The 27,468-nt window shown below is 41.5% G+C and overlaps 1 protein-coding gene across 1 annotated transcript; it reads left to right on the top strand.

Annotated features, from left to right (window-relative positions):
• Positions 1-13,558: 13,558 nt before the first annotated feature.
• Positions 13,559-15,265, top strand: LOC130501900 (uncharacterized). The gene is made up of 3 exons (XM_056996709.1): positions 13,559-14,313; positions 14,775-14,800; positions 15,069-15,265. Exons 1-3 carry the CDS (start codon positions 13,559-13,561, stop codon positions 15,263-15,265), a joined length of 978 nt encoding a protein of 325 aa, XP_056852689.1.
• The last annotated feature ends 12,203 nt before the right edge of the window (positions 15,266-27,468 follow it).

Here is a 27,468-nt window from a genome sequence, read left to right as displayed (position 1 = left end):
AGCCAAGTGTATTTCGATTTCTGATCAATAAAGGTGACAAAATACTTATGATCTCCCTAGATATGCATTGGTGCAGTCCACACATCAGAATGAATAAGATCAAAGCAGTGTTCATAAATCGTGGAAGACTTAGGAAACACAGTCTTGCAATGTTTGCCAAGAATACAAGCTTCACCAGCCATTCATTTTTAAAAGAAAACATTAGGCAATAAAAGGTTCAGAGCCCTAGAGTGTGGATGACCTAGTCTAGCATGCCATAATACATATTGTCAACAGGAATTGAAGTGAAAGCAGGTAGATAAATCAGCTGCCGGCTTGATGTCTTCAAGAAGATACAAGTCTCCCTTGCTCACACCATTGCCAAGCAACCTACTAGTCTCAATATCCTGAAACACAACCTCGTTAGGACTAAATATCACTTTGCAATTTAAATCATTAGTGACCTTCTTCACAGATAAAAGATTAGATGCAAAGGATGGCATATAAAAAGCACTAGTGTCTTTTTCAAACAGTTTAAAGGTTCCAACACCTCTAATAGGTATCTTATCCCCATTTGCAATCATCACATTTCCTAGAGCAGGTTTAACATTACTAATCAACCTAGAATCACTAATCATGTGATGAGAAGCTCCTGAATCAATTTACAAGAGGCTTACACAACTAGTTTCATGAGTTGAAGTAATACAAGCAATAGCGATTGTAATGATGCATTAAGAGAGTACCAAGTGTGTTACCAGAGTTTCCTTGAGGACTTTGATGAGAGCCTGGAGGTCAGACCTCCTAATAGTCTCATCCTGAGCCAGTTCCCCATGGCTGAACTCCCACTGAATGTTAAGGCCTTTTCCATCACCAGAACCATTGCTTGCTTTGGTGTAGATGAAACCTCCCATCTCACCAGAGAAGTGTGCTCTAGCATCAGCATATGGAGTTCTGAACTTCTGAGGCTTAGATGTGGGTGGAGATCCAGCACTTGTCCTTGCCGTGGCCCTTCTTCTTGCAGTGATCACACACCCACACTTTCTTCTCTTCTGGTTGTAAAGCCCTTGTTTGCTACGCCCATCTCTTCTGCTTCTTTAGCTTGGTTTGCAATGATAAGAGCTCCTTTTCCTCCAAGAGCCCCACGGAACCCTTCTCCTTTTGATCTGAGCACACACTTCATCAAGGGATGGGAGACTCACTCCCCTCAGGATGTGTTTGATTAGATCATTATACCCGGGGTTGAGAGTGAACAGCAAAGCAAAGACTTTGTCTTGTTCCCTTCTCTCATTCAACACATCAGGGTCCAAGGTTGCTGGTCTCAACATCTCCAGCTCTGCCCAAAGGGATCTGAACTTCCCAAAATGTTTATCAAACTCAGTATCCTCCTGACACAAGTTATTGATAGCCCTCTTGACTTCATACACACGGTTGATGTTGGAGACATTACCAAACACCTTCTTGATGTGTCCCACAGATCTTTGGAAGTCTCGCAGTAGTCATAGGCTCCAAGATTGTTGGTTCCAAGCTGTGTTGAAGGATGGACAGAACCAGGAGATCCTCTTGAACTCTTTCTCTGTTCCCAGCATCCGCATCAGCTTCCACCACCTCCTTACCATCCTCTCCTAGGATAGTCTTTCTTCCTGGTGTCTAAGCCTTCTTCAACAACTCCCCAGAGACCTCTGCCTCCTAGAGCTGTCTTGGTTAGCCGCGCCCAGTGTAAGTAGTTACCTCCTTTGAGAGTAACTGGAATAGTCACCATTCTTGAGTTTTCATGAGTGGAACCAGAGGAATCCATAAGAACAGCTCAAGAATAGTTGAACAAGATGTTTTGAAAAGAAAGAAAAGAAAATAACGAGAACTCTCAAGAACAGTTTGAACAAACTTTGCTATTTTTGGTAAAATCTGGAGATGAACTTGAAGAACACCTCAAGAACACCAAGACTTTGCCAAAAATAGAACTAGAACAAGAACAAGAAGTCTCACGGATGAAAAAGAAATAGAGAAATCAGAGAATGTGTTTGCGGAAGTGAAGGTCTCAAGAGCTTATTGCTCTGATACCATGATAGAATGTGAAGATTAGAAGTATGGGAGAGGAGAATGGCGAGAGTGAGAGACAAAGAGAATGTGAAACATAATTCTTGATATCGATTATGGTAAGCATACAAGGTTTATAAAGGGAAAGACGCCTAAGAAAGAATAAACAAAGGAAACACTAAACAAATCTGTCGATGATCAGTGAGGGCAGAGTGAGCAGAGTGAAAGTGACAGGTCCTAACGGGTGGGAGGACCACTTTCCTTAACTCCACCCGTGACCTTTCTCCTCAGCGCCAACCACTTCACTTTGGCGAGTTTCTTCTTCACTTCTCCTCATCACTTAATCCTTCTCATTAATCACCTACTAAACTTTCCACCTTGTACTCCAAGCTAGGTTTTAACTTGGTTCACACGCAATGATCATCCTTTGCTCTCTTACGCTTGATCTTCTTCCTCTTTACTCTTGATGCTTCATCTCAACAGAACTTGGTTACTTGGAAGAGTAAGAAGCAAAGGTGGTCTCATGTTCTAGTGCAGAGAAGAGCCGAGTACAGAGCCATGCTGAAGCTAACCAATGAGCTTGTATGGATCAAGGGGATTCTGAAGCACTTAGAGATTGATCAAGCTACACCAATGACTATGCACTGTGATAACCAAGCAGCTATCCACATTGCATCCAACTCAGTGTTCCATGAGAGAAGCATATAGAGGTTGATTGTCACAAGGTCAGCAGATGATTGTACTTGGAGTATCTTTACCATGTTACACAAGAAGTGGAGATCAGTTGGCTGATGTGTTTACCAAGGCTGCGAGGCAGAAGACAATGGAGTCCATCCATATCAGGTTGGACTCATTGATTTGAGCAGAAGGAGCTGATCCCCTTGCTGTGAGGTCTTTCACTTCTTTTCCCTCATTAGAGTTTTGTCCCATTGGGTTTTCTCTAGTGAGGTTTTAATGAGGAAGATCTCATGGCAGTCCAAGCTTGACTTGTTTCTATGGTCAAGCTTGAGGGGGAGTGTTGAGATGAGAGGGTTATTTATAAGAGCTAAGGTGTGAGAAGAGCTTATGGAGAGCATCCGGATTATACAAAGTCATATTATAAAGTTACTGTGGTAAAAAATATAGTTACCACAGTAACAAGGTAAAAGGAAGCTTGTGAAGAGGTAAAAGGAAGAAATGGGAAGACTTGGAGTGAAAGGGAAGGTGTGCACAGTGATCAGACCGTGTTGGGACTAAGGAGAGGAAGAGAGGCGCGCTACACTAGCTGGTGACAGGCTGTAAAGACAAGAGCATCTGGTCTAAGATGCTCTTGGCATCAAGCGTGTGAGCCTTCCTGACCATATGTTTCAAAAGAGGCGCCACTCCTTCCCTTGACTTCACATGTTCCTAATAGTGTATTTGAATGGCAAACCCTGATGTTGCTTTGCTTTATATACCTTGTAATCTCTCTCATTTGCGAGTTAATGAAATCAGTCTCTCTTAGACATTGTCTCTTATTCTCTCTAGCTTTCCGAGTCTCATAATCTCTTCTTAGTCTCTTAATCTTATTTAATCACTCAGATTTCTCTAAAAATAATAATCATATGATGAGAAGCTCCTGATCAATGATTAATGGCCTAGCAGTGTGAGATGCAGTGTGAATAGATTTAAAGCATTAATACTTTGGTTACCAGAATTTGCATTGAGGGCCTTGATCAAAGCCTCAATATCTTGACTTCCTGATGAATGCATCCTCAGGGGATGGCTGAGACATGGCGTGAGAGGTGGAACCACCAGTGTGGATTGTAGAGACCAAGGCTCTCCCATCATCTCCCATGCGCATGGAACTAGATGCTGGATGCTCTTGAGCTCTTGCTTCATGTGCTCTAGCCTGTTTGTACTTGTTTGTTGAGGCTGGCCTGAGGTGAGGGTGAAAAGGATCCAGCAGTTGGTCTTGGAGTGTCCTTTATACTTGCAATGTTCACAAGTTACTGACTTGTCTCCTCCTCCTCTTGGCTTAAAGTGAGCTTTGTTAGCTGCAGCACTTTCCACCTTCTCAGACTTGTGAGCCATAGACAAGTCTCCTTTTCCACCACCAAATAGTCCATCTGAGCCTATCTCCTTTTGTAGTTGAGCACACACTTCATCATAGCTTGGAAACTCCTTGTCTCTTAGTATATGCCTAACCACATCAGTGAAGCTTGGACTGAGTGTGAGTAGTCCAAAGACTTTGTCTTGCTCACGCCTAGTCTCAAGAGCTTCAGGATCATTGGTGCTTGGTCTTAGCATCTCTAGCTCAGACCATAGCTGACTGTACTTCCCAAGATGCTTGGTGAAGTCCCCTTCTTCTTGCTGCAAATTGTTAATGGCTCTCTTCACTTCATAAATTCTTGTAAGATTTGAAGTGTTGCCATAAACCTTTTGCAAAGTGTCCCACAACTGTTTTGGTGTTGTGCAGTGACAGTAGGTGTCCATGAGTGGACCATCAAGAGAGCTATGCAAGATAGACAGCACCATGAGATCTTCCTGAGCCCATTTGCTTTCATCTACCACTACAATCTCCTTGCCATCTTCTCCTTGAGTGATTTGCTTTGGAGCTGAGCTTGAAGTCACATGCTGCCAAAGTCCTCTTCCTCCAAGGGCTGTCATAGTCATCCTGGACCATGTGATATAGTTTCCTGGTCCCTTGAGTGTAACTGGAATCCTCACAGGATGATAGTTCTCCATCTTCTATGGTTGGCGCCTAAAGAGATTTGAATTTTCAAGGACTGGGTTTGAGATAAATCAACTCTGTAACTGAGATAAATCAAGTTTAGAAACAAGATGAACTCTCAGGAATAGAAATAGAGACAGAACAGAGTGAGCACAGCCAAGAAATTCAAATAAACTCTCAAGAACACTCAAGAACACTCAAGAACACAGATTTATTATCCACTGGATAAAAGAAATCTGAAGAGAAATTTGTGAAGTAAAACAGAGAGAAATAGATAAAAAGAAATCAGAGATGCTTGCGGAATTGATTTGAGTACTCAGGAGCTAACAAGCTCTGATACCATGTAAGAAATAATAAGAATAGATGATGAACAAGAGAGATAAGTGTAGCAAAGAGTTAAGAGAGAGAGAGAGTAAATCGACAGTGAGAGAGAGAGAGAGTAAAGAAGGATTCAATTTCCTTGATTTAATCTGAATGTGCACATACAATATTTATAATCTCAGCAAGTAAGATCAGGACAAAGAGAATAAACATAAACAAATGGACTCTGTCCAAGAGTGAAAGTGACATCTCCTCCAACGGTCACCAACTTGCCAACCCTTAAGTAGAACATGTGATCTTCCCATTTAAATACTCTTCTTTGCTCAGACTAGTACAAACGGCTCTTTGACACTCTCCACATAATCTTTGGCGAGTTTAAACTTCCCTTGCTTCTCAAGGTAAGTCATGGTGAGCTGAGGTAACTTGTGCACCACTCTTCTCTTCAAGTCTTCATAATAATCATCTCTTTGTTTACTTTGTCAATACCTATGAGATTTATTCAACTTCCTGGTTATTCTCCACTGATTAGTGGTTCCAAATAAAGCTTCTTAGATCGTGGTTCATCCTGGTTTGATAAGAATCATGAAGATATTGCCATATGTCGAACAGACTACTCTAGAATCATCTGGATAGAAAGTGAGATATCTTCTTACTCACAACTCCTATGAGATTTATTCAACTTCCTGGTTATTCTCCACTGATTAGTGGTTCTGATGTGATCATGGACCAGCCAACTCATGAAGACAATGTGATGCTAGATGAGCCAGCTGCTGAAGATGTCTTAACCATACCAGAAGGTCCTATTACTCGTTCAAGGAGTAGACAACTCAAGAAAGCCATTGGAGGATTACTCATGATAGCCTGGAAGCAAGAAGAAGGTCTTGGAAGAAGCTTGGTCAACCAAGACACACTTATCACCATTCAAGCGACATCACCATCAAGCTGATCATCATCTAGGCAAGTGGCTTGGTGTACTCTTTTTCCCTTAGATAGTTTTGTCCCACTGGGTTTTCTATCTAAGGTTTTTAATGAGGCATCAAGTTCACTTACACATCTCCTAGATGATGTATCATGGGTGCATCTCGGATGCATATTTATCTTATATTATATTTTAGACTATGGTTTCTTTTTATTTCCTTTTATTTGAAACACAAGGAGTATGTTCCTTTATTTGAGCTTGTGCATGTACAAGTCTCAGCCTATATATATGTTGTGCCCGCAAACCCTAATACCTATCAAGTTATCTTTTCACAAAACCTTTATCTCTTGTTCTCTCTTCTTCTTGTTATCAAGTCGGCGAGTGATCTTGTTGGTGTGTAATATCCAACAGCCCAAGGATCTCTTCTTCGGTGTGTCATATCCGAACTAGGCATCTAGGAGTATCAAGAGCACTTTCACATCTCTTGTGTCACCATTCATCCCACACCCCTTGAAGAACTTGAGTCTCTGATTCGTCCTTGCAAGGATCTATCCCCCATATAACCAGAGAAGCATCCTAGGAGTGTATCAAGTGGTATCAGAGCAACTCTGGCTAGGGAAGTTGTTGTTTACTCGATTTTTCTTATAGATCTGTTCATCTATTTCATCACTATTGCTAGATCTGTGTATGTTTGTCTCAGAACTGATAGATCTAAGTATTTCGACTAGGATTTCTAAAGAGTCCATTCATATTCTTGTTGTCTACGGTTTTGAAACTTCTAGATCTATAAGTTGTTTGTGTTTGCTTGATTCGATCTGTTCTTATATCCATAGATCTGTGATTGTTGAGTCATATCATCATTTGTTGAACTTGATCTATTGGTGTAAGTGTGGAAAGAGTTTTTAAATTCAAACCTGATCCGTGTTGCTCAAGTTCTATCATCATTTGTTGTTTCCTTATTTGAATCTATTTAGTTTTGTTTTGTTTCTTGAACTATTTACTGGTTGCTTCTTTTGTTTATCTCAGGTACTATGGCTGGAGATGAAGAAGAGGATGCAGGTGTTAGTCTAGAGCATAAAGCTTTGCTTGAAGCTTTAACTCGCCGTATGCACACTATGATGGAAACAAGATTGGGTACCTTCCGCGAAGAGCTTGATGCTCAGTCTTCAGAACCTAGACGTGATCCAAGGCAGAACCGACGAGAACCGGCTAGAAGAGAGCATGATGGTTCAGAAGAGACTGACAACTACTATGAAAGAGAACGGCACAGCTCAGACTCTAGACACAGCAGCCGTAGCAACCGAAGGCACAGGCGTGAGCATCGTCCACGCAATGAACTAGCTGGATTGAAGCTAAAAATCCCTCCTTTCCATGGCAAGGCTGATCCAGATGCTTATCTTGAGTGGGAGAAGAAGATTGAGCTAGTTTTCAACTGTCAACACTACACTGAGCTTAAGAAGATTCAAGTGGCTGCTACTGAATTCTATGATTATGCCTTGAGCTGGTGGGATCAGTTGGTTACAAACAAAAGGCGTAATGGTGAGTACCCTATTGAGACTTGGGCTGAGATGAAAGCTGTGATGCGCAGGAGGTTTGTGCCAAACCATTACCATCGTGATCTCCATCAAAGACTAAGAAAGCTCACACAAGGATCACGATCAGTAGAAGAGTACTTCCAAGAGATGGAGTTGTTGATGTTGAGAGCTTGCATATCAGAAGATAGAGAGGCTACTATGGCTCGGTTCCTTGGAGGACTTAACCGTGAGATACAAGACAATGTAGAGATGCAACACTATGTTGAGCTAGAAGAGATGCTACACAAAGCGATTCTGGTGGAGCAGCAAGTTAAGAGAAAGCATCAGTCACGAGGAAGCTATGGCACCAGCAAGTATCAGCAGGCTAAAGATGAGAAACCAGCTTATCATAAGGATAATAAGCTTCAGCCAAAAGAAGATACCAAGCCAGGCAGTACTATCAGCAAAGACAAAGGGAAAACTGAAGCTACTTCTTCACGAGCCAGGGATGTCAAGTGTTTCAAATGTCAAGGGCGTGGTCACTATGCTAATGAGTGCACTAACAAGCGAGTCATGATCCTCTTGGACAATGGAGAGTATGAATCTCAGGATGAGAAGCTTGAGGATGATCAGGAGCTTTCTGATGAAGAGTATGAAGAAGAACCAGTTCAGGGAAGATTGTTGGTTGCAAGAAGGACTCTCAGCTTGCAAAATAAAACCGTAGAGCTTGAGCAGAGAGAGAACTTGTTCTACACACGCTGCATGGTTCAAGGGAAGATATGTAGCCTGATCATTGATGGTGGGAGCTGTGTTTGAGAGAATTTGAGAATAAATGATAGTAGTATGATGGAACTAAGCCCCTGGTTCAGTATGAAACCAGAGAGAGTGATTGATGAGCAATTGAGTGTAGTGAGAAAGTGAAGAGAGTATAAAGAGTTTGAGAGAGTTTCTGAGTATGCTAGAGTATCAGGGAGTAAAGGAGGTCGTGAGTTGCAAGAGAATAGAGAGAATAGTAACCAGAGTATGTGAAGAAAGAGTTTTACTCTCCTTAGTTTACAATGAGATACAGCAATGTCTTAAATAGACAAGCACACACATTAAACAACTACTAAAACAGGATTTTACTAAACAAATAATATTGTAGGGTTTTCTGATGAAGCCAGGAGGATGCAGCAGGGCTGAATCTCGACCAGGAGCAGTGAGAGTGACAGGAGAGAGAGCTGGGCACAGTCTGGTTGAGTGAAAGTGACAGCAGGTTCAACCTCTTATGCACATGTGACTTTTATCTTAATTAATTATCCAACTTGCCTGATATCTCTCCAACAGTCTGATCTCTCTTTTAAACTTCAAATATGCCTCAGAATACTCAGCTTGACGAGTTCCCACAATGCCTTGACTTCCAAGACAGTCTAGGTTACTTGCACACCAAGACTGTTCAAAACAGCTTGTTCCGGATGCTTAATTTGCTTGCTCCGGTTTTGCTTGATCTCTCATTAACTCCAGCTTTATTTATCTTCATTCCAACACTCCCCCTCAAGCTTGACCATAGGAGATCCTTGGACAAGCTTGGAACTATGAAGAAGCTCCCTCATTAAAACCTTGCAAGGAAAACCCAGTGGGACAAAACCTTGCAAGGAAAAAGAGTAGAGTTCTCCACAGCCTAGGGATTGGCCAGTGAGCTCTTGTGCCTTAGAACCAGTGTGGTTGGACACAAGCAGCTCTGGATCACGGCCTGAACAAGTGCAGCAACACCAATGAGATGTTGCACACACCACATGACTCAGCTTCACTTCTTATGGAGCCGGTTTGGGACTCCCCCTCTCAATCAGCTTCAAGGCTTCTTCTTAGAAAGGTAAGAGGCAACCAGGACTTCTTCAACCACCAGTGAGGCTGATCAATACTTCAAACTAGGCTGGCCCTCTTCATAGACCCCGGTTTGGGTCTCCCCCTCTCAATGGACTTTTCAGCCACCTTAGAAAAGTTAGGAGATGACCAGGAACACTTGAAGGAGGCACTACACAATGGTACCTGATACATTATCCCACAGGTGCATCAGTTATTAAGGAAAGCATCCAATCATATCAAGCTTAATAACATTTTAAGTGTAAGAACAATCATAAATGTATTGAGATGAGTTTAAGGTGCTTCCCTTTCATCAGTATGGTGGGGAGTGAACTCCACTTGGGTCCCCACTTGGTAACGACACAATCCGGATCATGGAAGTCCAATCTCATGCTTAGACCTGAGAATAGGAAGGACTAAGCTCGCATGGATGACATAAGTTCTCTAGATGGCTTCTTTGATCCGGTTGATAATGAGTAATGCAGATGTGGACTCCACTACTTGCAAACTCCACTTTTGATCTAATGAGGCACTACTCGGATCATGGAAGCTCAGTCTTCATGCTTGGTATTGAGAATAGATGAAGGGCCAAGCTTGCATTGGTACAATGAGTTCCTTTGAGTCTTCTTTGATCCGGCACACCTTGTCTTCTTACTCAGATCAGGCGCCACCTGCTTCACCATCAGAACACCTTTGAGCTTCTTTATATGACATGAGCTGGTCTCCCCCTTTCTTCTGGCTTCTTGCCTCCATTTAGGGTTTGAGATCCAGTCTCTGTCTCTGCTCATGAGCTCAATAGGTACCTGATTCAATAATATACAATGCATGTATCAATTCTCAAGGGGAAAACCTATTCAAACATAAGAATCATAATAGTTTTAGGTACTTCCCTTTCATCAGTTTGTAGAATGTTGATGAGGAGTGCTGAGCACTTGAATCCTCCACGCCATTTCTTCTCTCAACCAGCCTTGCATTTTTCTCTTGAATTTTAATCATGTAGGGGGACTTTGCAACTCCATGATCTGCCACCATCATGTGATTGCTCAGCCAAGAATGTCCCTGATTGAATAATTCTTATATCCTTGCATCTGGCTGGTGAGCACATTGAGGAGTGACAGCTTCTTTATACTGATCACTTAAGCCCTCTTTTAAATCGCCAAACTCTTGCTGGCCTTCTATGAGGAAATGAGACACTGAACACTGAAAGCTTCATGGATCTTCTGGTAGCTCACTGATATTTCCCCTCCTCAAGCTTGACTGATTATAGTGACAAGCTTGAACTTGAGCTTCAGTGAGCTTTGAAACTGGGAGCACAACAATACCAACATCTGCGCTTAAGCCAACCAATTCACCATACTCCAGGAGCACAACAATACCAACATCTGCGCTTAAGCCAACTGGATCACCATCTGCCTTCAGCTCCAATGTCTTTGGACCAACAGTCTCCTCATGACTTAGTGATGGCCCTCCTTGTGAGTCTCTTGAACCAGGAGCACAACAACTCCAACGCCTGCGCTTAAGCCAACCGGTTCTCCTCACAAGCTGTCTCTCCATGGTCAGGAATATACACCAAGTGTAGGCTCTGAACAACATGGGCCTTTTTCTCCATGATCAGGAATATGCATCTTGTGCAGGCTCTGATCAACATGGGTATCTCTTTTCCTGTTGCTGCTTCTGGTCTGATAGCCACACCTCTGTGTCCTACACACCATTACAACTCAGATAGAGATCAGTAACAACAGCATGGGACCAGATCATTGAATAAAATCATGACTGGTCGCCACTGCTTCAAAACAGATGCAAAACAGCTTATCACCTCATGTGACAGCTTTTAGAAACTATATGAATGCATCAGGCACAATATATATGCATCTTTAACACAAATCTAGGAACACTCCTAGACACTTATCAATGCATCATGAAAGATAAAGACAATGAAAGGATTCACAAAACATTTCAATATCATGGATGCAGTGACAACCTAGGCAGGCACTTCTAGGAACAGAAAAACACAGACCCATAGGTCTCTAAATAAACCAGACACATTACACAAGCTTTTATTCAGGTTTAGGAGGTTTAACTTACAGCCAAGGAACCTGGGCTGGTTCCTTGAACCTCCATATACACACTACTCATCTGAGCTTGGCGGATTTGAGTTTTGGATTCATTACCAAACTCCTTCTCCTTGTGTGCATATCCCTGTTTGTAAAGCTCATCCTTGGATCCCCTCCTGTCCTCCTGGTCTTCTTAGTTCTAATGAGCACCATCATCAGATTCTAGGTTGGTTTGAACAGCCTTTGAACATTCCTTGAAGTATGGCTGACTTTGAGTGCTTTTAAGAGCATGAAATGGCTTCTCAATATTTCTTCTTGCTGATTTGACTTAACCATACACGACCAGAGGATCAGATAGGAACCCTGAGAATGACTGAGAGGACTGTGGCTTTGGTTGACTCCATATTGGAGTAAATTTGAGCACATCAGTTTGAGCAGTCTTCAAAGGTGTGAGACATGAGCTTTTGCTTGTTGTGTGGAAGAGAAATCACCAGTCATTGAGTAACCTGTTAATTCAACTAAGGAAAACATCAGTAGACACACAAGAGATCAGAACATGGGTTTCACCAAGTCTGATCTCTAGAAACAATTTAATTACAAATCACAGCACAGATTCTAACAACAAGTCTATGCAATCTTTTAAGAAAATAGCAACCAATTACAAGACAAAATTTTTTTTTTTTTCATGAACAGAAACTAGACAAGAACAACAAGCAAGTTTCTAAACATCCTAAGACAACAGAATACACACAACTAGGACAAACAATGCTCTTATAGAGTAGGAGATTTTGCTTACTCTCAAGAAACCTGAGCTGGTTTCTTGAATCTCCAGCCCATTGGGGGCTTATTGAGAGCACATTGGTTTCAGGTGTTGATTGAATATCCAACACCTATCCATGGTGTGTCCTTCCTTCATGGCAGGTACACACTTCAAACCCCTCCTGTCTTCTTGCTGGTCGTGGGTTATGGGGATCAAAGAGTGAGCTTCAGCTTTGTTGGCCAGAGAATGATTTAAACAGCCTAGCTTTGAAACTTCTTCAGTGACCTTGTTCCATAAATAGTTTTCTTCATGGAGTTTCTGCAGCAATTTGGACCAGAGGAGGTGGTTTTGTTTCTTCTTTGGACTCTTGGTAGTCTCTAGGGTCGCCATTTCTTTTGGAATCTCCATCTTTGAGAGTTGTGGACCAGTGGACAATAGAGTGTTCCTACTGGTTTTGCAAGAGACTGGATTTGAAATCTGGACTTTGATGAAGCTTGCTGAACTGAGCTAAGACTTTCTTGAGTTCCAGAGACTGAGATACTCCTTTATCTTGAGTTCTGGTGAGGTTTTTCCCTCCTGGAAAACCTTTGGACCAGAGGATAAAAGGATGTAACCAATTGGTTTGAAACAGATTTTAAAGAGATGTTTTGGACAGAGATGATTTGCGGAAGTAGAAAGGTTCTCAAGAGCTTATTGCTCTGATACCATGAGAGAATTTGAGAATAAATGATAGTAGTATGATGGAACTAAGCCCCTGGTTCAGTATGAAACCAGAGAGAGTGATTGATGAGCAATTGAGTGTAGTGAGAAAGTGAAGAGAGTATAAAGAGTTTGAGAGAGTTTCTGAGTATGCTAGAGTATCAGGGAGTAAAGGAGGTCGTGAGTTGCAAGAGAATAGAGAGAATAGTAACCAGAGTATGTGAAGAAAGAGTTTTACTCTCCTTAGTTTACAATGAGATACAGCAATGTCTTAAATAGACAAGCACACACATTAAACAACTACTAAAACAGGATTTTACTAAACAAATAATATTGTAGGGTTTTCTGATGAAGCCAGGAGGATGCAGCAGGGCTGAATCTCGACCAGGAGCAGTGAGAGTGACAGGAGAGAGAGCTGGGCACAGTCTGGTTGAGTGAAAGTGACAGCAGGTTCAACCTCTTATGCACATGTGACTTTTATCTTAATTAATTATCCAACTTGCCTGATATCTCTCCAACAGTCTGATCTCTCTTTTAAACTTCAAATATGCCTCAAAATACTCAGCTTGACGAGTTCCCACAATGCCTTGACTTCCAAGACAGTCTAGGTTACTTGCACACCAAGACTGTTCAAAACAGCTTGTTCCGGATGCTTAATTTGCTTGCTCCGGTTTTGCTTGATCTCTCATTAACTCCAGCTTTATTTATCTTCATTCCAACAGTGTTAATGTTGCTAGTGAGACCATGGTGAAGAAGCTTGGATTAGAAACTCAGAAACATCCTAAACCTTACCGGCTGCAGTGGCTTAATGAAGAGGGTGAGATGAGAGTATCCACACAAGTCTCTGTACCATTCTCCATTGGTAGGTATGAAGATGAGATTCTATGTGATGTGATACCAATGGAAGCAAGTCACATCTTGCTTGGTAGGCCGTGGCAATTTGATAGAAAAGTCACACATGATGGCTTTGCAAATAAGCATTCTTTTGAGTTCAATGGTAGGAAGACTACTCTGGTGCCTCTGACTCCTAAGGAAGTGCATCAAGATCAGTTGCAGCTTCAAAAGAAGAAAGAAATCGATCTCAAACCAGAGAAGAACAAGCAGCACAACTTCTATGCCAAATCTGGTGATATCAAAAGATCTCTTCACTCTAACCAGCCTGTTCTATTGCTTGTTTTTAAAGAAATTCTTTTGAATCTAACTGAGTGTACACCGGTGTATCCGAGTGAGATGTTAGCTCTTTTACAGGAATTTGGAGATGTATTTCCAGAAGAGAATCCCATAGGTCTACCACATATCCGTGGGATTGAGCATCAGATTGATTTTGTGCCAGGAGCTACTCTTCCTAACAGACCAGCATACAGAACTAATCCAGTGGAGACTAAGGAGCTACAAAGACAGGTTGAGGAGTTGATGGAGAAAGGCCACATCCGTGAGAGCATGAGTCCTTGTGCTGTACCAGTGCTCCTTGTACCCAAGAAGGATGGAAGCTGGCGCATGTGTGTTGATTGTAGAGCAATCAACAATATAACAGTGAAGTATCGCCACCCTATTCCTAGATTAGATGATATGCTTGATGAGTTGCATGGTTCTAGCATCTTTTCTAAGATAGATTTGAAAAGTGGATATCATCAAATTAGGATGAAAGAGGGAGATGAGTGGAAAACAGCCTTTAAGACTAAGCATGGTTTGTATGAGTGGTTAGTGATGCCCTTTGGCTTAACTAATGCTCCTAGTACTTTTATGAGATTGATGAATCATGTGCTTAGATCCTTTATAGGATTGTTCGTGGTAGTGTATTTTGATGATATCCTTGTGTACTCTAAGAGCTTAGAAGAGCATATAGTTCATCTTAGGACTGTTCTTGATGTTTTGAGAAAAGAAAAGCTCTTTGCTAACCTCAAAAAGTGCACTTTCTGTACGGATAACTTGGTCTTCCTAGGTTTTGTTGTGAGTGCAGATGGAGTAAAGGTGGACCAGGAGAAGGTAAAAACTATACAAGAGTTGCCAATTCCTAAGACCATAAGTGAAGTAAGAAGCTTCCATGGGTTAGCTGGTTTCTACCGACGATTTGTGAGGAACTTTAGCACCATAGCAGCTCCTTTGACTGAAGTGATCAAGAAGGAAGTCGGTTTCAAATGGGGAGAAGCAGAAGAACTTGCCTTTCAATGCCTAAAAGAGAAGCTTACTCATGCCCCTCTTCTCATATTTCCTGACTTTAATAAAACTTTTGAAATAGAATGTGATGCCTCAGGAATTGGTATTGGTGCTGTGCTTATGCAGGAAAGAAGACCCATAGCATACTTCAGTGAAAAACTTGGAGGAGCAACTCTCAACTATGCTACCTACGACAAAGAACTCTATGCTTTAGTAAGGGCTTTGCAGACCTGGCAACACTATCTATGGCCCAAGGAGTTTGTCATACACACTGATCATGAATCTCTCAAGTGACATTTTAGAGATTAGAAAGAGTTTTAAGAGATTGAGAGGGTTTGTGAATCAAAGATCTAAGAGTTTAAGAACAAAGAAATCATCTTTTACTATTTGAGAGCTCATACAGCATAATCTTATTAATGAGCTGAGATTACAAATATATAGAAAGAGAGGAATCAGAGGTTTGCGCAAAATGAACCTAGACAGTTTACTATACTAAGCATGTGGAGGTTTGCGCAAAATGAACCTAGACAGTTTACTATACTAAGCATGTGGAGTCAACATAGCAAGGCTGGATGGTTTGAATTGTATGGCTGAGAGAGCTCACATGCTTTGGACCTTTACAGCCTGTCCAAAGCTGTATGTGCGCCTCTCTTCCTTCACACAAGACTCAACGGTCTGATCACTATTCAAAGCCTCTCCTTTAGTCCAAAGCTCTTGCCATCTCTTCTCACTTGCCCGGGTAACTTCTTTTCACCTTTCACTATTACAGTAACTTCTTATTTACTGTGGTAACTAAAAGTTACTGTAATAGTGCCAACTCCAAATATGCTCAACACTTCTTCTCTTCTCTTATTATCACTTCATCTCAACACTCCCCCTCAAGCTTGACCATGTGAAACAAGTCAAGCTTGGAAGGACCATGAGATCTCCCTCGTTAAAACCTCATTAAGGAAAACCCATTGGGACAAAACCTTAATGAGGAAAGAGTAGAGATCACATGATCAGGAGAGTGTATAGACTAGTGCTTAGGCGAAAGATCAATGAGCCCCAATCTGATATGAATGGACTCCATTGTCTTTTGCCTTGCTGCCTTTGTGAACACATCAGCCAACTGATCCTCACTCCTAGTGTAACAAGGCAGAATAACCCCAAGTATCATCATCTGCCTCACCTTGTGACAATCCACCTCAATGTGTTTGGTTCTTTCATGGAACACTGAGTTAGAGGCTATATGGATGGCTGCTTGATTATCACAGTGCATAACCATTGGAGTTGCTTGCTCAATCTCCAAATGCTTCAGAATCCCCTTGATCCATACTAGCTCGTTAGTGAGCTTAAGCATAGCTCTATACTCAGCCTCAGCACTAGAACAAGACACCACCTTCTGCTTCTTGCTCTTCCATGTGACAAGATTACCTCCAATGAATGTACAATAGCCGGTTGTTGATCTTCTGTCTGCTCGGTCTCCAGCCCAATCCGCATCACAGTAGCCTACAACCTCAGTGCTCTTGTTACATCCCATCCAAACTCCAAGACCAGTCGTTCCATTCAGATACATCAAGATCCTTTCCACCATTCTCCAATGATGCTCCTTAGGAACTTGCATGTGCTGACTCACTTGATTCACCGCAAAGCACACATCAGGTCTTGTGATGGTAAGGTAGATCAGTTTCCCCACTATCTTTCTGTATAGCTTAGGATCATGAAATGGCTTGCTATCCTCAATCTCCCCCTCACGTGGAACCTTGTAACCATCCTCCATTGGCATCTTTGCTGTCTTTCCCCCATATGCATCAGCTCCTTTCAAGAGATCAATCACATACTTCCTTTGAGACAGAAACAACCCTTCCTTTGATCTGCATATCTCAATCCCAAGGAAGTACTTCATTTCTCCCAAGTCTTTGATCTCAAAACTTGCTTTAAGATACTCCTTTGTAGCCTTGATGCCTTCCTTATCACTTCCTGTGATGATGATATCATCAACATAGACAAGCAACACAATAATGCCGGATGGGGTGGTTAAGGTAAAGAGAGTGTGATCCAACTCTGACTTCCTGAATCCTCTCCCATTCAGTGTAGTGCTTAGCTTATTGTACCACGCCCTTGGAGACTGCTTAAGACCATAGATAGCTTTCTTTAACCTCAGCACATTGCCCTTCTTGACTAGATGCTCAAGACCTGGTGGTGGATGCATATACACCTCATCTTCCAATTCTCCTTGAAGAAATGCATTCTTCACATCCATCTGCCACAAATCCCACTCAAGATTCACAGCTAGAGACAGTACAATCCTGATAGTATGGAGTTTAGCTACTGGTGCAAAGGTCTCCACATAGTCCTCACCATATGTCTGAGTAAATCCCCTTGCCACCAGCCTAGACTTGCGCCTCTCTATTCTCCCATCAGGATAGAATTTGATTGTGAACACCCATTTACTAGTCACTGCCTTCTTCCCTTTAGGTAGCTCACTCTCATACCAAGTTTCATTTTTAATCATAGCTCCAGATTCATCAGCCACTGATTCTCTCCACTCTTTTATAGCTACAGCTTCCTCATAAGTCCTCGGGATGTAACACTCATCCAAGCTCACTGTGAAAGCTACATGATCATCCGGAAACTCTGCAAAGGAACACACAGCTTGAGAGGGATGTTCCACAGCCTGGGCATTGTAGTACACTCTTGTGTTTACCCAGTTGGAGGGATCTCTCTTCACTCTAGTGCTTCTCCTTAACTCCTGCACCTGTTCCTCTTCTTGTGGCTCTTGTTCCTCAGCTTGATCACCACTCTCATTTGATCCACCAGAATCTTCTCCCCAATCTTCACTGGACTGAGTATCTGAACCAGTAGAAGTAGCTTCTCTTTGCTCATCTTCACTAGATTGAGCACCACTCTCTACTCCAGCAGTCGCCTCTTGATCATGTTGTTGACTTGAATCTCCTTGATTTTGAGATTCAGTTCCATTCCCCCTCTCATGATCAAGAGGAGTTGTTCTCACAGCTTCACCATGCTGGTTGGAAGACTCTCTTCCTCCAGAACTCGGATCCGGGGATACTCCTATCCCTAACCTCTCCAACATCACTCTCAGTGTTGTTGCCCTATCAGATGGAGCTTGAGACAAATCCTTCAAATTTTCCCACTCCTTTTCTTCATAATACCCTTTAGTTTCAACAAACTTCACTTCTCTAGACACCATCACTCTCTTTTCATCAGGATCATAACACTTATAACCCTTTTGTGTGATGGAGTATCCAATGAACATAGCTTTGGTACTCTTGGCTTCCAACTTATTCCTCAGTTCTCCTGGAGTCATCACATAGCACACACATCCAAATACCCTTAGATGATCAATGAAAGGCTTCTTCTTATTCAACACCTCAAATGGAGACACATCATTCAGAATCTTTGTTGGGACCCGGTTGATAAGATAGCAAGCAGTTTGCACAGCATCTCCCCAAAATCTCTTTGGGACATTTGCATGAAACATCATCGACCTTGCAACCTCCATTAAGTGCCTATTCTTCCTCTCAGCTACACCATTCTGTTGTGGTGTATAAGAACAACTAGTCTGGTGCACAATCCCATTCTTGGCTAGATGGCTCTTGAATGCATTGCTGATGTATTCACCTCCATTATCTGACCTCAATATCTTCACGGAAGCATTGTATTGATTGGATACATATGCTTGGAAGTTCATAAATGCCTCCAACACCCTGCCCTTAGATGGAAGCAATGTTAGCCAAGTATACTTTGACTTCTCATCAATGAAAGTCACAAAGTATTTCTGGCTATCTCTGGACATGCATGGAGCAGTCCACACATCCGAGTGAACTAGATCAAAGCAATGCTCATAGGTTGTCTCTGAAGTTGGGAACACTGTCCTACAATGCTTCCCTAGAATGCATGCTTCACACTCCAAATGGTTTAATGACATGTTAGGCATTACCAATCCCATAGCCCGAGCGTGTGGATGTCCTAGCCTTGCATGCCAAATCATGTTGTCCACTTTCTCAGCAGCACTGCTCAAACACATAGGATCAGGAGACTCCTTGGTCACAAGGAGATGGTATAGCTGATTCTTGCTATCACCTCTACCAATGACTCTTCCAGTCTTTAAGTCTTGAAACTCCACCTCTTCTGGCCTGAATACTACTTGACAACCTAGATCAACCGTTGCTCTCTTCACTGATAGCAAGTTTGATTCAAACCGAGGCATATAGAAGGCATTAGTTTCCTTATCAAACAGTTTGAGTTTCCCCACTCCTTCTATGGGAATCATGTCCCCATTTGCTATCTTTACTCCTCCACTGGATGTTTTTATATCCTTTAGTAGATGTCTATCACTGATCATGTGATGACTCGCACCAGAATCAATGATAATGGGTTTGTTTGATGTGTATGCTTTGGTAGGAGAGCTATCCCTCCGGGTCGTAACCAAAGCATACATATGCTTAACAAACTCACTCCATTCCTTCTTGGTTACATGCTCATCTACTTCTGGCTTCTTTGGAACCATGCTCCCTTCTCCCATATAGGCAGAGTAGTTGCATACTCCCACAACTCTCTTCCTACACCTTCTCATGTTGCTAAACCCCTTAGCTAGCATTCTCCCTTTCCTCTTCTTCCGGAAGCTCTCACTCCTACTCCCGGTTAGCCTCCATGAGCCCTTACTCCTACTCATGGTTAACCAACCTCTCATCATCTTGTGTGCTCTCTCCACCAGTACACACATTCCTTCTACATCCGCAAGTTGTTCTCCATTGAGAACCATCTCTACTAGCCATCCATAAGATGACTCCATGCTCGCCAAGAGCCTTGCTATCACCTCTTGCTTTGGTGTAGCATCCACATGAGTTCTCAACTCTTGTAGCTCATCCCACAAGTGTTGCAACTCCATTAGATGATCTCTAACTCCAAGGATCCCCTCCTTGACCTCATACACTCTCCTAAGACTGATCTTGTTCTCATGAACATCTTCAATCCCCTTGAGCAGTGTACTACCATCAGTGGCCATCTCCTTCAAAGACTCCACCTTTACATTACTCTCATCAGTGGTGACCTCCTTTAAAGATCCCACCTTTACACCATTTCTCCCAATCCCACAGCTCTTCAAGGCTGTCTTCAACCAGATTGACCAATTCCACTCCATTTCCCTGTTACACTTGTTGTTATTCATCAATAACCAACCGCAAACACAGAGATCAACACACAAGACTCAGCAATCCACAAACACCATCCAAAGGACCAAGCTTTAGCTTAGATCTTCCTCCAAGACTCTCCAAACAACTCGCCAAGCTTCTCAGCAAGCTAGACTCTCCTTCTGTGCTTGTCAAACACCTAAAGGAACCTCCTTGAAACTTGTCCTTCAAAAGAAACACCAACAGACCCAAACTCAAATTTTCAAAGATCTAGCTCACTAAAAACACTCAAGAACACTCAAGAACATTCTTCAAAGATCACGAAATACTCTTTCTTTTAATGAACCTGGCTCTGATACCATGACATTTTAGAGATTAGAAAGAGTTTTAAGAGATTGAGAGGGTTTGTGAATCAAAGATCTAAGAGTTTAAGAACAAAGAAATCATCTTTTACTATTTGAGAGCTCATACAGCATAATCTTATTAATGAGCTGAGATTACAAATATATAGAAAGAGAGGAATCAGAGGTTTGCGCAAAATGAACCTAGACAGTTTACTATACTAAGCATGTGGAGGTTTGCGCAAAATGAACCTAGACAGTTTACTATACTAAGCATGTGGAGTCAACATAGCAAGGCTGGATGGTTTGAATTGTATGGCTGAGAGAGCTCACATGCTTTGGACCTTTACAGCCTGTCCCAAGCTGTATGTGCGCCTCTCTTCCTTCACACAAGACTCAACGGTCTGATCACTATTCAAAGCCTCTCCTTTAGTCCAAAGCTCTTGCCATCTCTTCTCACTTGCCCGGGTAACTTCTTTTCACCTTTCACTATTACAGTAACTTCTTATTTACTGTGGTAACTAAAAGTTACTGTAATAGTGCCAACTCCAAATATGCTCAACACTTCTTCTCTTCTCTTATTATCACTTCATCTCAACATCAAGTACCTCAAGGGCCAGAATAAGCTCAGCAAGAGACATGCAAGATGGGTCGAGTTCATTGAAACCTTTCCTTATGTAATCAAATACAAACAAGGTAAGGAAAATATAGTTGCTGATGCACTATCCAGAAGGTATACCCTCTTGAATACTCTTGATGCTAAGTTGCTAGGATTTGAACAACTTAAAGATATGTATGCAACTGACTCTGACTTTCAGGAAGCTTATAAATCGTGTGAGAAGTATGCTGCTGGGCATTACTTTAGGCATGATGGGTTCTTATTCTATGATAATAGACTGTGTGTGCCTAACTGTTATTTAAGAGATTTATTTGTCAGGGAATCCCATGGAGGAAGTTTAATGGGACACTTTGGTATTGCCAAGACTCTCAAGGTTTTGCAGGATCACTTCTTTTGGCCACACATGAAACGAGATGTTGAGAGGATCTGTGGGAGGTGTGCAACTTGCAAAGCAGCTAAGTCAAAGATCCAACCCCACGGTTAGTATACTCCTTTACCTATTCCTACTCACCCTTGGAATGATATATCTATGGACTTTGTTGTCGGATTGCCAAGGACCAAGACAGGTAAGGATTCTATCTTTGTGGTTGTGGATAGATTTTCTAAAATGGCACACTTCATTGCTTGTCATAAGACTGATGATGCTTTACATGTTGCAAACTTGTTCTTTAGAGAGATTGTGCGCATTCATGGTATGCCTAGGACTATAGTTTCTGATAGAGATACTAAGTTTCTTAGTTATTTTTGGAAAACTCTTTGGTCTAAGCTAGGTACTAAGCTATTATTCTCTACTACATGCCATCCACAAACTGATGGGCAGACTGAGGTAGTCAATAGAACTCTTGGAACTCTCTTGCGTGCATTCATTAAAAAGAATTTGAAATCATGGGAAGAGTACTTGCCTCACTGTGAATTTGCTTATAATCATGCCCAGCACTCTGCATCTAAGTATTCTCCTTTTGAAATTGTTTATGGATTCAATCCCATCTCTCCTTTGGATATAATGCCTTTACCTGAGTGTGCTAGGATCAGTATAGATGGGAAAAAGAAAGCAGAGATGGTGCAGCAGATCCATGAGCAGGCTAGAAAGAATATTGTTGAGAAGACAAAGCAGTACACTAAGAAAGCAAACAAGGGCAGGCGCGAGATGATCTTTGATGTAGGAGATATGGTGTGGGTTCATTTGCGCAAGGAGAGGTTTCCCAAAGAAAGAAAGTCCAAGCTTATGGCGAGGATAGATGGCCCATTCGAAATCATCCAGAAAATCAATGACAATGCCTACAAGATTGATCTTCAAGGTAAGTATGATATAAGCAACAGTTTCAATGTTACTGACTTGATTCCTTTTGTGGCAGATGAGCTTGATTTGAGGTCAAATCCTTTTCAAGAAGGAGAGGATGATGTGATCATGGACCAGCCAACTCATGAAGACAATGTGATGCTAGATGAGCCAGCTGCTGAAGATGTCTTAACCATACCAGAAGGTCCTATTACTCGTTCAAGGAGTAGACAACTCAAGAAAGCCATTGGAGGATTACTCATGATAGCCTGGAAGCAAGAAGAAGGTCTTGGAAGAAGCTTGATCAACCAAGACACACTTATCACCATTCAAGCGACATCACCATCAAGCTGATCATCATCTAGGCAAGTGGCTTGGTGTACTCTTTTTCCCTTAGATAGTTTTGTCCCACTGGGTTTCTATCTAAGGTTTTTAATGAGGCATCAAGTTCACTTACACATCTCCTAGATGATGTATCATGGGTGCATCTCGGATGCATATTTATCTTATGTTATATTTTAGACTATGGTTTCTTTTTATTTCCTTTTATTTGAAACACAAGGAGTATGTTCCTTTATTTGAGCTTGTGCATGTACAAGTCTCAGTCTATATATATGTTGTGTCCGCAAACCCTAATACCTATCAAGTTATCTTTTCACAAAACCTTTATCTCTTGTTCTCTCTTCTTCTTGTTATCAAGTCGGCGAGTGATCTTGTTGGTGTGTAATATCCAACAGCCCAAGGATCTCTTCTTCGGTGTGTCATATCCGAACTAGGCATCTAGGAGTATCAAGAGCACTTTCACATCTCTTGTGTCACCATTCATCCCACACCCCTTGAAGAACTTGAGTCTCTGATTCGTCCTTGCAAGGATCTATCCCCCATATAACCAGAGAAGCATCCTAGGAGTGTATCAGGTTCCCAATAAAGCTTCTTAGATCGTGGTTCATCCTGGTTTGATAAGAATCATGAAGATATTGCCATATGTCCGAACAGGCCAATCTGGAATCATCTGGATAGAAAGTGGGATATCTTCTTACTCACAACTCCTATGAGATTTACTCAACTTCCTGGTTATTCTCCACTGATTAGTGGTTCCAAATAAAGCTTCTTAGATCGTGGTTCATCCTGGTTTGATAAGAATCATGAAGATATTGCCATATGTCCGAACAGGCTAATCTGGAATCATCTGGATAGAAAGTGGGATATCTTCTTACTCAAAACGCCTATGAGATTTATTCAACTTCCTGGTTATTCTCCACTGATTAGTGGTTCCAAATAAAGCTTCTTAGATCGTGGTTCATCCTGGTTTGATAAGAATCATGAAGATATTGCCATATGTCCGAACAGGCCAATCTGGAATCATCTGGATAGAAAGTGGGATATCTTCTTACTCACAACTCCTATGAGATTTATTCAACTTCCTGGTTATTCTCCACTGATTAGTGGTTCCAAATAAAGCTTCTTAGATCGTGGTTCATCCTGGTTTGATAAGAATCATGAAGATATTGCCATATGTCCAAACAGGCTAATCTGGAATCATCTGGATAGAAAGTGGGATATTATCTTACTCCAAACTCCTATGAGATTTATTCAACTTCCTGGTTATTCTCCACTGATTAGTGATTCCAAATAAAGCTTCTTAGATCGTGGTTCATCCTGGTTTGATAAGAATCATGAAGATATTGCCATATGTCCAAACAGCCCAATCTGGAATCATCTGGATAGAAAGTGGGATATTATCTTACTTCAAACTCCTATGAGATTTATTCAACTTCCTGGTTATTCTCCACTGATTAGTGATTCCAAATAAAGCTTCTTAGATCGTGGTTCATCCTGGTTTGATAAGAATCATGAAGATATTGCCATATGTCCGAACAGGCTAATCTGGAATCATCTTGATATAAAGTGGGATATCTTCTTACTCACAACTCCTGTGAAATTTATTCAACTTCCTGGTTATTCTCCACTGATTAGTGGTTCCCAATCAAGCTTCTTATATATTGGTTCATCCTGGTTTGATAAGAATCATAAAGATATTGACATATGTCCGAACAGGCTAATCTGGAATCATCTGGATAGAAAGTGGGATATCTTCTTACTCACAACTCCTATGAGATTTATTCAACTTCCTGGTTATTCTCCACTGATTCGTGGTTCCAAATAAAGCTTCTTAGATCGTGGTTCATCCTGGTTTGATAAGAATCATGAAGATATTGCCATATGTCCGAACAGGCTAATCTGGAATCATCTGGATAGAAAGTGGGATATCTTCTTACTCACAACTCCTATGAGATTTATTCAACTTCCTGGTTATTCTCCACTGATTAGTGGTTCCAAATAAAGCTTCTTAGATCGTGGTTCATCCTGGTTTGATAAGAATCATGAAGATATTGCCATATGTCCGAACAGGCCAATCTGGAATCATCTGGATAGAAAGTGGGATATCTTCTTACTCACAACTCCTATGAGATTTATTCAATTTCCTGGTTATTCTCCACTGATTAGTGGTTCCAAATAAAGCTTATTAGATCGTGCTTAATCCTGGTTTGATAAGGATCATGAAGATATTGCCATATGTCTGAACAGGCTAATCTGGAATCATCTGGATAGAAAGTGGGATATTATCTTACTCAAAACTCCTATGAGATTTATTCAACTTCCTGGTTATTCTCCACTGATTAGTGGTTCCAAATAAAGCTTCTTAGATCGTGGTTCATCCTGGTTTGATAAGAATCATGAAGATATTGCCATATGTCCGAACAGGCAAATCTAGAATCATCTGGATAGAAGGTGGGATATCTTCTTGCTCACAACACTTATGAGATTTATTCAACTTCCTGGTTATTCTCCACTGATTAGTGGTTCCAAATAAAGCTTCTTAGATCGTGGTTCATCCTAGTTTGATAAGAATCATGAAGATATTGCCATATGTCCGAACAGGCCAATTTGGAATCATCTGGATAGAAAGTGGGATATCTTCTTACTCACAACTCCTATGTGATTTATTCAACTTCCTGGTTATTCTCCACTGATTAGTGGTTCCAAATAAAGCTTCTTAGATCGTGGTTCATCCTGGTTTGATAAGAATCATGAAGATAATGTCATATGTCCGAACAGGCAAATCTAGAATCATCTGGATAGAAGGTGGGATATCTTCTTGCTCACAACACTTATGAGATTTATTCAACTTCCTGGTTATTCTCCACTGATTAGTGGTTCCAAATAAAGCTTCTTAGATCGTGGTTCATCCTGGTTTGATAAGAATCATGAAGATATTGCCATATGTCCGAACAGGCTAATCTGGAATCATCTGGATAGAAAGTGGGATATCTTCTTACTCAAAACTCCTATGAGATTTATTCAACTTCCTGGTTATTCTCCACTGATTAGTGGTTCCAAATAGAGCTTCTTAGATCGTGGTTCATCCTGGTTTGATAAGAATCATGAAGATATTGCCATATGTCCGAACAGCCCAATCTGGAATCATCTGGATAGAAAGTGGGATATCTTCTTACTCACAACTCCTATGAGATTTATTCAACTTCCTGGTTATTCTCCACTGATTAGTGTGTTGAGATGAAGCAATGAGATGTAGTAATAATCAAGATGTGAAGGTTACACAATGAGAGGCAATGTATGAGTTAAGCGGCAGAAGAAGATAACTTGGAGAATAGGGAGTTCAGTACAAACCTAGAGTGACTTGCAAGGAAAGGAAGCTAATGGCGAGTTTATATGGTTCAAAGTAACCAAGGAAACTTGCTGAGATAAGGAGCTCTTGGACTAAGCAAGATCACGTGAAGAGCTAAGGAAGCAAGTTGATATTACCGTTGTGTACTGTCACTATTGTTAGAAATAATAAGAACAGAGTGAAGAACTCTAGAGAGAAAGACAGAGTGATTGACGAGAGAGAGAGAGAGAGAGTGATGAAAGGAGAACTGTTTCCCTTAGTATTCATGTGCAACATATTACAAGTATATAAAGGCCAGTAGCCTTCATCCAGAAATAATTAAACTAATCTATTGCTAACTACAAATATAATAAACTAATAGAAAAGAATAAACAATTGTGTTCTGATCAAGGGAGTGAGAGTGACATGTCTTCAACGGTTGGGAGCTCCAAATAGAACATGTGACTTTGGTTATTTTAATCATCCTTCTTGTCTTATTGAGCTCCAACGGTCTTCTCACTTCTTCCTCTTGTCGACCACAACTTGTAACATATCTCCTTGCTTCACAAGTCACATTAGGTTACTTCTTGGTGCCTTGTGTAACAAGTGTTGTACGGATGGACTTGAGAACCAAGTAAGCTCGGATCACAACTTCTTTGAATGTCTCCTGCTCCTCTCTTCCCTCTTATCCATTTATTTCCTTTGTCAATACTCCCCCTCAAGCTAAACCATACAGCATGGTTGAGCTTGGAAACCTTGAACACATCCCTCATTAAAACCTTTGTGTGAAAAACCCAATGGGACAAAAACACACAAAGGAAAAAGAGTAGATGTTTCATGGCTAAGGAGATCATGATCTGGACAAGTCTATGAGTCCCAATCTTGGATGGATGAACTCACAGACTTTGGTGCTTGCTCCTTTGGTGAAGATATCAGCTAGCTGGTCTTCACTTCTAGTGTAGCAAGGTAGAATGATCTTCTGCTCCACTGCTTGTCTAACCTTATGACAATCCACTTCAATATGCTTTGTCCTCTCATGAAACACTGAGTTTGAAGCTATGTGAATGGCTGCCTGGTTATCACAGTGCATGGTGATTGGTGTTGTTGTTTCAATGCCCAAGTCTCTCAGCAGGTTCCTGATCCAAATCAGCTCACTGGTCAGCTTCCTCATGGCTCTATATTCTGCCTCAGCACTTGAACATGATACCACCTTCTGCTTCTTGCTCTTCCAAGTAACCAAATTGCCTCCTATGAAGGTGCAATAGCCGGTAGTAGACCTCCTGTCCACTCTATCACCAGCCCAATCTGCATCACAATACCCTACAATCTCTGTGCTCTTGTTGCAACCCATCCAAACACCTTGACCAGGAGCCTCCCTTAGGTATCTCAAGATCCTCTCCACCATGTTCCAATGGTGAACCTTTGGTGCTTGCATATGCTGGCTCACTTGGTT

Source organism: Raphanus sativus, unplaced genomic scaffold (assembly GCF_000801105.2).
Source record: "Raphanus sativus cultivar WK10039 unplaced genomic scaffold, ASM80110v3 Scaffold0323, whole genome shotgun sequence".
NCBI classification, from domain to species: domain Eukaryota; kingdom Viridiplantae; phylum Streptophyta; class Magnoliopsida; order Brassicales; family Brassicaceae; genus Raphanus; species Raphanus sativus.
Note: the sequence above shows the minus strand (reverse complement) of the source record. Positions and strands in the feature narration are given on the sequence as shown.

Coding starts and splice junctions, on each gene's coding strand:
- LOC130501900 (XM_056996709.1), top strand. CDS start 13,559: ATGGTGAAGAAGCTTGGATTAGAAACTCAGAAACATCCTAAACCTTAC. Junction 14,314..14,774: donor AAGGATGGAAGCTGGCGCAT/GTGTGTTGATTG, acceptor TTGTGAGTGCAG/ATGGAGTAAAGGTGGACCAG. Junction 14,801..15,068: donor TAAAGGTGGACCAGGAGAAG/GTAAAAACTATA, acceptor GTGATGCCTCAG/GAATTGGTATTGGTGCTGTG.